Source organism: Oncorhynchus gorbuscha, linkage group LG25 (assembly GCF_021184085.1).
Source record: "Oncorhynchus gorbuscha isolate QuinsamMale2020 ecotype Even-year linkage group LG25, OgorEven_v1.0, whole genome shotgun sequence".
Lineage (NCBI taxonomy): Eukaryota > Metazoa > Chordata > Actinopteri > Salmoniformes > Salmonidae > Oncorhynchus > Oncorhynchus gorbuscha.
Window position 1 is genome coordinate 23,219,222 of NC_060197.1, and position 9,768 is coordinate 23,228,989.

General features: G+C 45.0%; 1 protein-coding gene across 1 annotated transcript; it reads right to left on the reverse strand.

Moving 5' to 3' along the window:
• Nucleotides 1-1,628: 1,628 nt before the first annotated feature.
• On the reverse strand, nt 1,629-9,384 carry si:dkey-6n21.13 (P2Y purinoceptor 3). The gene is made up of 2 exons (XM_046329638.1): nt 9,006-9,384; nt 1,629-3,856 (listed from the first exon to the last, which is right to left on the reverse strand). The coding sequence occupies exon 2, from the start codon at nt 3,710-3,712 to the stop codon at nt 2,282-2,284; it is 1,431 nt and encodes a 476-aa protein (XP_046185594.1). The 5' UTR covers nt 3,713-3,856; nt 9,006-9,384; the 3' UTR covers nt 1,629-2,281.
• Between the last annotated feature and the right edge of the window lie 384 nt (nt 9,385-9,768).

Consider the following 9,768-nt stretch of genomic DNA (forward strand, 5'->3'; position numbering starts at 1 on the left):
TCCTATGATTTAATTTTATTTTTTTTGTTCAATTTTAATAACCGTCAAAGATTGTTCTAGTCGTAGAGCAGCACGGGAAATTACATAACCGGTTGTGTTTTGAATTTCCAAGCCGGGAAAGGGTGAAATGGGAGGATTTGTCGCCCCCTTCAGTTCACCAATGTATGCCTATGCATTTCACTCCTCAACTAGGCCAGAGATATAGTAGGTCTAGGCCCTAGAGGACATAAAACAACTTTGACTCGTATGGTAAATGATTTGTTTAACTGCCATTTAATATGCATTAGATATATTTTCAGATGAGAATAGCTGTCTTAAAAGTGTTTAAGCTACTAACATTACAAAGTTCTCTCTCTTTCTGTGTGTACAAAGATGGAACTAAGCCTTTCAGTTGGCACCCTGCCTGCTACATTCTCCTGTTTCTTAGATACCTCGCTCAATTGATGGACAATAAATAGCTCTTCGTCCAATGTTGATACTTCTTTACAGGATCAGAGAGTGGAGGGGGGAGAGAGAGAGAGAGAGAGGGCAGGATAGAGAGAGAGAGTTGCACTGTTGTGTTTATTTTAGGAGCAATGAAAACATAAATGTCATAAAAACATGTCTGATAAATATATACTGTATATGCTCCTGTACAAGACCTCTAACAGCCTGTATGTTAGGCCCCTGTAATGAGTCAAATGACAATAAGTTGATCTGTTTCAAAGAGATGGAATAGGGGTTGTGAATTTGTGAACATAGTGGATCGAGGGGCTAGATAGTCAGCAACATAGGAAATTCCATAGGGAAATATTATGTTATTAAAAAAAATATGTTTACACAAGTAGTTTTCCATCAATACAGCAGAATCTCTGTACTTACACAACCCAAATGACAGCTTAATAATTTACCAAAGAGCTCAGAACTAAAGGCAACAACAATCTTAGGTCTTTACGGTCCGTCAGTCTCACCTCACCATAATTTGAGCAAACGGAAGGACAGAGTAGAGTAGGTTGCAGGATCCATAGTTCCTGACAAGTGCTTGTGACATCACTATAGTCTAGATTCTAGAATGTACAACCCCATTCCATTTTAAATAAAGTAGGTTGTTTTTGTGAATGAGTGGAGAGTATTTCTCAGATTTTAGGGTGTTGTACAATTTATTTTCTCTGTGTGTGTGTTTAAACACTCAGCACTACATTAGTTAGGTTGACCTTTGGGTTGAGTTCAGGTGAATAGGGAGATTATTAACATTATTGCTAATCCAATTTGTTTACGAAGGCATGACCATTTTTTACTCTCTCTTTTTCACACACATGCACATACACATGCATTTTATTCTTCTCTCCTCGTGAGGGACCTACAATTAATTTCCATTCAAAATCCTATTTTCCCTAAACCTAACCCTATCGCTTACCCTAACCCTAACCTTAACATGTAGCCCTAACCCTAATTCTAACCTTAACCCTAATTGCACCTCTAACCCTAAACCTAACCCCTAAACTTAAAATAGCCTTTGTCCTTATGGGGACGTGGGAAATGTGGCCACGTGGGAGAATCTTCCTTGATTTACTGTCCTTGTGGGCGCACACACACACACACACACACACAATTCAACAACACAATCTCATTGGACAGTAGCGTTACATTAAACATGTTTAATCCAGTCATATTTTACACATTTCCAAAATGTCAGACACAAGATGAACAGAAAATAGACCAATACAGTTCTCATCAACGCCAGGGTAGTGGGTTCGATCCCCGGGACCACCCATACGTAGAATGTATGCACACATGACTGTAAGTCGCTTTGGATAAAAGCGTCTGCTAAATGGCATATATTATTATTATTATTATCAAGGGCCGTCATCAAAAGATACAATAACAGATACCAAATCTGTCTCTGAGTTTTGTTTTCCTGAGGCATAACTTCCTTCAACTCAACAAATTCATGGAGAAATGTTTTTTTTAATAAAAATAAAAAAACTATATAACAGAGTCCATCATTGTTTTGTTATGGTACAGTATCATAATCCTCATCCAGATCTACTCATCAACATTTGAATACTGCCAATGATAGTAAGATCATCTCTAATGATCATATCTAATGTCCTTTGTGTCTCCAAACCGTTCCTTTTGACATCCTGAATTCTGCACCCAACCATTTATACTGTTCACAAAGGCCTGCTTCTGAATGAAATCCATGTAATGCAGAAGACTTCCGCCACCAACAACAACTCATCCTATGCCTGCCAGCATTGATCCCCTCAGGATGAATAAAGTCTATCGAATTGAATTGAACTTATTCCACAGTATATCGGACCTTGGATTTGGTCATCCCTCTGAATAAATGTACAGCCGTTTTATTAGTCTCTTTGTTGTTACCCTTGTTATTGGCCATGCCCCCCTTCTCGCCCCTGTCGCCCCCCTCCTCCTCGTCTCCCGCTCTTCCCAGCTTCCTCAACGGCCAGAGGAGCCCATGATGCTGGTTGGCTGCAGTAGTGTCTGGCGGTGGGCAACAGGGGGCGCCACCCCCTTTCTCCTTGGTGAGGAAGTAGAGGAGTGCGTTGAGCCAGGCATTGAAAGACGCCAGCGGCCGGGTGATCTTATAACACATGGATACCATCGTCATGGTGTGGCACGGGACACCTTTCTTCACTTTCAGGACGAGGAAGATAGTCCTGGTGACATGAAATGGGAAGAAGCAGAGGGCAAAGAGGAGTGTGATGGTGATGATTGTCTTGATGGATTTACGCCGTCGGTGGGCATATGGAGAGTGGGCGCCGAGAAATATCGACATCCCCTCTCCTCCTCCCTGAAGTCTTCCTCCTCCTACAACTCCAGCTCCATTCCCTCTCATTCCTCCTCCACGTCCCCCACCTCCTCCTCCCCCCTCTCCTCTGCCTCGCTGTGACTGGGGCTGGGAGTGCAGGGTCCGGAATATTGTCAGAACCACATGTGAGTAGCACCAGGCGATGATAGAGAACGGGAGAAAGAACCCTAGAAGATGTAGGATGATTCCATATGGAACATAGTCTTGGAACTCCTTATCGATGGCATCGTCCCAACAGTTCTGATAGGTTTCCACCTCCCCAGTACCGTTACTACTGACGGTGCCAGTGTTATTACTGGTAATCGCCATAGCCTCGCCCCCTACACCTCTCATCACGTGGCTCGTTTGGGCAAACCGGAATATGGGGCACGTAAGAGCGAAGACGACCCCCCACACCAACACACACGTCCCCTTGACCGCTCTCTTAGTCTCCAGTGTGATGGTCCTCATAGGGTAACATATCCCCAGGTAGCGATGGACAGATATACACGTCAGGAAGAATATAGAACAATACAGGTTGAAATAGAACAGAAAGCGGACCAAGCGGCACATGTAGTCCCCAAAGATCCATTGGTCACGCATCACATAGCTAGCCACCAGGAAGGGGAGTGACAACCCGTACATGAAGTCCGTGGAGGCTAGGTTGACCATGTAGATGAGGGAGGCGTTCCAACGCTTGGTGCGTCTGAAGGAACGCCAGAGAATGATAAAGTTGAGGGAGATTGAGAAGAGGAAGGTGAAGGAGTAGCACAGAGGGAGGAAAATGTACTTGTAGGACTCGTCGATGCTGCAGGAGGGAGGGAGCGAGGGATTGACAGAGAAGGAGTTAAGGAGGTGGTGTACTCCTTCAACAATAACGTCATCATTGAGCGCAGGGGCGTCCATCGTTGTTGATGTCATGGTGACGTTGGGGTGTTTCCGTGTCAGTTGAGATTATGTCTCATCTTCCCATTCTACTGTTCCTTCTGGTTGCCTCGGTTTGATTTCTGAATATCCAATTCCCAGGTTCACTTATGTTGTCTTCACAATTCAAATTCTGTTTACCTGGAAAGAAAGAGAGAGGGTTGTTACAATCACTCATATTAATGAATGTTCATAGTATACTTCCCTGTACAGTGATTTGATATGGGTATACAGGTAACTGCCAAAATAACGGAAACACTTGAGTAAATGAGGGATACAAAGTACATTGAACACAAATACAAGCGCAACATGCCCAAATTTGTTTACATCCCTATTCGTGGGCATTTTAGCCTTTGTCAATATAATACATCCACTTCATCTACATCCGCTGATTAAACAGCATGGGGACAATAAAAGGCCACTCTAAAATATGCAGTTTTGTCACACAACACAATGCCACAAATGTGTCAAGTTTTGAGGGTATGTGCAAATGTCATGGTGAGTGCAGGAATGTCCACCAAAGCTGTTGCCAGAGAATTCAATATTCATTTCTCTACTATAAGCCACCTCCAATGTCATTTTAGAGAATTTGGCAGTATATCCAACCGGCCTCACAACCGCAGACCACGTGTAACCACACAGCCCACAACCTCCACATCCGACTTCTTCACCTGCGGCGTCTGATGGGAGGGGGGCGGGTGCTGAGGAGTATTTCTGTCTGTAATAAGGCCCTTTTGTGGGGAAAAACTTATTCTGATTGGCAGGGACTGGCTTCCTATTAAGTGTGCCTGGCTCCCAAGTGGGTGGGCCTATGCCCTCCCAGGCCCACCCAATGGCTGCGCCCCTGCCCAGTCATAGATTGGGGCCTAATTCTTTTATTGCAATTGTTGCATGTTACGTTTATATTTTTGTTCAGTATATATTGAAAGCAGGTGCTACCACACAGGTGTGGTTTCTGAGTTAATTAAGCAATTAACATCCCGTCATGCTTAGGGTCATGGAAAAAATGCTAGCAGACCATTATTTTGCCTACCAAAGCTATGGCCCCATTGGATGACAATGCTCCCATCCACAGGGCAGGAGTGGTCACTAAAAATGTTTGATGAGCATGAAAACGACATAAACCATATGCCATATGACATGGCCCTCTCAGTCACCAGATCTCAACCCAGTTGAACACTTATGGGAGATTCTGGAGCAGCGCCTGGGACAGCATTTTCCACCACCGTCCACAAAACAAAACTTATGGAATTTCTTGTGTAAGAATGTTGTCCCATCCCTCCAGTAGAGTTCCAGACACTTGTAGAATCTATGCCAAGGTGCATTGAAGCTGTTCTGGCTCGTGGTGGCCCAACTCCCTATTAAAGACAATTTATGTTTGTATTTTCTTTATTTTGTCAGTTACCTGGAAGTCTGGAGTTATATAACTTTTAGCATACTCTAAACCCGGGGTATTCAACTCTTACCCTACAAGGTTCAGAGCCGGCTGGTTTTCTGTTCTACCGGATAGTTAATTGCACATACCTGGTGTTCCAGTTCTAAATCAGTCCCTGAATAAAGAGGAACAATGAAAAGAAATGCAGTGGAAATGGCTTCGAGGTCCAGCATTGAGTTTGGGGGCTCTAAACGGTCATCGTCATCTTTTTCATTTCTTTCTTTCATTCAACATACACCATGAGGTGTCTTCCCAAGGTACTCTCCCTCCCTCCTTCCCCCTTGCTGACCGGTGACTCCCCCCAGCCCCTTACACAATCTCCAGTGTTGTTTGCCCTCCTGTACGACTATATGCTGCTGATTCAGTCTCTTCTCACTCCATTAAACTCGACAATCAGTAACTACACTTCCCCTTGTCCTATCAGTCCATCCCTCCACCACCCCCCCCCCGTTCATCTTTCGTTTCATTCCCCTCCACCATACAGTGACTCCATATGCATCCACCCATCCATTCCCACCTCCTCTTTGCCCTCATTTTCATACTCTTGATTCATTAACTTGTGTGTCATTGCATTTCTCCTCTTTCGTCTTGTACGTCATTCGTGAACATATGTGGGTCGCTTCACATTTGGACCCCATCGACTGAACTCAAACTCATTCAAGCCCTACTATCCCATTATACTGTACCATCACCACATTGCTATCCCCTTGTCCAGTGCTTTGCACGTGCCCAGTGACGACCCCCCCCCCCTCCCGCCCGCCCGCCCAATATACACACACACAAGCAGGTGCGAGTGGGCTACACATGATGTGTGTATGTCTGTGAGTGTGTGCAATCAACATCACTTCACACATTCAACGTAGAGGATTTAGGTAAATATAGGTCCTATGTACACCATAGGTGCAAAAGACAAATCATTCAAAATAATTAGCTCAATCCCTTCTTCATGACTACTCTATTTATCTGAGTGTTGAATATAATAGATACGAGCCATGCATTTAGAGAGTTGGGACATTACAATAATTATTTCAAAAAAGTAAAAGCATTGCATTTGGGACGAATCTTTCACTAAACCCTAAACCTCAACTAAATATTGTAATAAATCATGTGGAAATTGAGCAAGTTGAGAAGAGTAAACTGCTTGGAGTAACCTTGGATTGTAAAACAGTCATGGTCAAAATATGTTGATGGAACAGTAGCTCCATTATGAAGCACATTAACAACGCTATCAACAAGGCAGGTCCTACAGGCCCTAGTTGGTTTTGTCGCACCTGGACTACTGTCCGGTCGTGGGGTCAGGTGCCACAAAGAGGGATTTAGGAAAATTACAATTGGCCCAGAACAGGGCAGCACAGCTGGCCCTTAAATGTACATGGAGAGCTAACATTAATATGCATGTCAATCTCTCCTGGCTCAAAGTAGAGGTGAGATTGACTTCATCAGTACTTGTATTTGTGAGAAGTATTGACATGTTGAATGCACCGAGCTGTCTGTCTAAACTACTGGCACACAGCTCAGACACCCATGCATACCACACAAGACATGCCAACAGAGGTCTCTTCACAGTGCCCAAGTCCAGAACAGACTATGGGAGGTGCACAGTACTACATAGAGCCACGACGACATGGAACTCTATTCCACATAAAGTAACTTATACAAGCAGTAAAATCAGATTTTAAAAAACAGATAAAACTATGCCTTATGGAACAGCAGGGACTGTTAAGGGACAGACACACGCGTACACACACACATAATAACATACACACTCGTACATATGGATTTTGTGTTGTAGATATATGGTAGTAGAGAAGGCACACACTTAATGTGTTGTGAAATCTGTTGTGTAATGTAATGGTTTTAATTGTATGTAACTGTCTTAATTTTGCTGAACCCCAGGAAGAGTAGCAGCTTCCTTGGCAAGAACTAATGGGGATCCATAATAAATACAAATAAATTGGGAATATTTTTACTGTGTGTGTCAGGTCTGGTCTCTTGGTTGTACTGTGTGTGTCAGGTCTGGTCTCTTGGTTGTATTGTGTGTGTCAGGTCTGGTCTCTTGGTTGTACTGTGTGTGTCAGGTCTGGTCTCTTGTTTGTACTGTGTGTGTCAGGTCTGGTCTACTGGTTGTACTGTGTGTGTGCCAGGTCTGGTCTCCTGGTTGTACTGTGTGTGTCAGGTCTGGTCTCCTGGTTGTACTGTGTGTGTCAGGTCTGGTCTCCTGGTTGTACTGTGTGTGTCAGGTCTGGTCTCCTGGTTGTATTGTGTGTGTCAGGTCTGGTCTCCTGGTTGTACTGTGTGTGTCAGGTCTGGTCTCCTGGTTGTATTGTGTGTATCAGGTCTGGTCTCCTGGTTGTACTGTGTGTGTGTCAGGTCTGGTCTCCTGGTTGTACTGTGTGTGTCACGTCTGGTCTCCTGGTTGTACTGTGTGTGTGTCAGGTCTGGTCTCCTGGTTGTATTGTGTGTGTCAGGTCTGGTCTCCTGGTTGTACTGTGTGTGTGTCAGGTCTGGTCTCCTGGTTGTACTGTGTGTGTCAGGTCTGGTCTCCTGGTTGTACTGTGTGTGTCAGGTCTGGTCTCCTGGTTGTACTGTGTGTGTGTCAGGTCTGGTCTCCTGGTTGTACTGTGTGTGTGTCAGGTCTGGTCTCCTGGTTGTACTGTGTGTGTGTCAGGTCTGGTCTCCTGGTTGTACTGTGTGTGTCAGGTCTGGTCTCCTGGTTGTACTGTGTGTGTCAGGTCTGGTCTCCTGGTTGTACTGTGTGTGTCAGGTCTGGTCTCCTGGTTGTACTGTGTGTGTGTCAGTTCTGGTCTCCTGGTTGTACTGTGTGTGTGTCAGGTCTGGTCTCCTGGTTGTACTGTGTGTGTGTCAGGTCTGGTCTCCTGGTTGTACTGTGTGTGTCAGGTCTGGTCTCCTGGTTGTACTGTGTGTGTGTCAGGTCTGGTCTCCTGGTTGTACTGTGTGTGTGTGTCAGGTCTGGTCTCCTGGTTGTACTGTGTGTCAGGTCTGGTCTCCTGGTTGTACTGTGTGTGTGTCAGGTCTGGTCTCTTGTTTGTACTGTGTGTGTCAGGTCTGGTCTCCTGGTTGTACTGTGTGTGTGTCAGGTCTGGTCTCCTGGTTGTACTGTGTGTGTGTCAGGTCTAGTCTCCTGGTTGTACTGTGTGTGTCAGGTCTGGTCTCCTGGTTGTACTGTGTGTGTCAGGACTGGTCTCCTGGTTGTACTGTGTGTGTCAGGACTGGTCTCCTGGTTGTACTGTGTGTGTCAGGACTGGTCTCCTGGTTGTACTGTGTGTGTGTCAGGTCTGGTCTCCTCGTTGTACTGTGTGTGTCAGGTCTGGTCTCCTGGTTGTACTATGTGTGTCAGGACTGGTCTCCTGGTTGTACTGTGTGTGTCAGGACTGGTCTCCTGGTTGTACTGTGTGTGTCAGGACTGGTCTCCTGGTTGTACTGTGTGTGTCAGGACTGGTCTCCTGGTTGTACTGTGTGTGTCAGGACTGGTCTCCTGGTTGTACAGTGTGTGTCAGGACTGGTCTCCTGGTTGTACTATGTGTGTCAGGACTGGTCTCCTGGTTGTACTGTGTGTGTCAGGACTGGTCTCCTGGTTGTACTGTGTGTGTCAGGACTGGTCTCCTGGTTGTACTGTGTGTGTCAGGACTGGTCTCCTGGTTGTACTGTGTGTGTGTCAGGTCTGGTCTCCTGGTTGTACTGTGTGTGTCAGGACTGGTCTCCTGGTTGTCATAAGAAAGTATGGCACATAGAGAGTGGCAATAAATGTAACTGTAATAAATCTATAAATGGAAACAGCATAAATACCTAAATCCCTGCAATCTGTGAGCTTTGTAAGCAAAATAAAGGACATACCTGTTGAAATGAGCTGTGGTTCAAAGCGCTCCTTCTTCCTTTATCCCTGTTCTCCAAGTTAGAAAAACAGAGTCCAAAAAAAACGAATACTGAAGATACCAGTAAAGACCACGGGTAAAATGGTGAATATATAAGAGCAAAATGACCAATCAAGAAGATACCAGTAAAGACCACGGGTAAAATGGTGAATATATAAGAGCAAAATGACCAATCAAGAAGATACCAGTGAAGACCACGGGTAAAATGGTGAATATATAAGAACAAAATGACCAATCAAGAAACTCTGTGTTGGAAAGTCTATCTCTCTCTTGACATAATGAGTCACCTTCAGGTCTGCCTCCTGTCTACCTGTTTTTGGCTCCTCTAACTCATCCCTGTCTGCCTCGTGTCTTTGTCGGTGTGACACAGTCCCTCCCTCCCCCCCTCTCTCTCTCCTCTTGTCCCTCTATCTTTCCCTCCCTCCCCCTGTCCCCCTCTCTTCCTCCCATTCTGCTGATCTCGACATTTGGCTAAGGCAAACTCTAACCAGGGCTGAAGTCACACACACACACACACACACACACACACACACACACACACACACACACACACACACACACACACACACACACACACACACACACACACACACACACACACACACACACACACACACACACAGACGGCAATGTATACAATTTACATCTGTGCTAAATACATTATGTAAATAGCTACTGTACATGTACACTTAATCCATCTCTAGATACAGGTACATACATACATA

Bases quoted from the DNA above. Each gene is read 5' to 3' on its own strand.
- si:dkey-6n21.13 (XM_046329638.1), bottom strand. From the start codon at position 3,712: ATGACATCAACAACGATGGACGCCCCTGCGCTCAATGATGACGTTATT.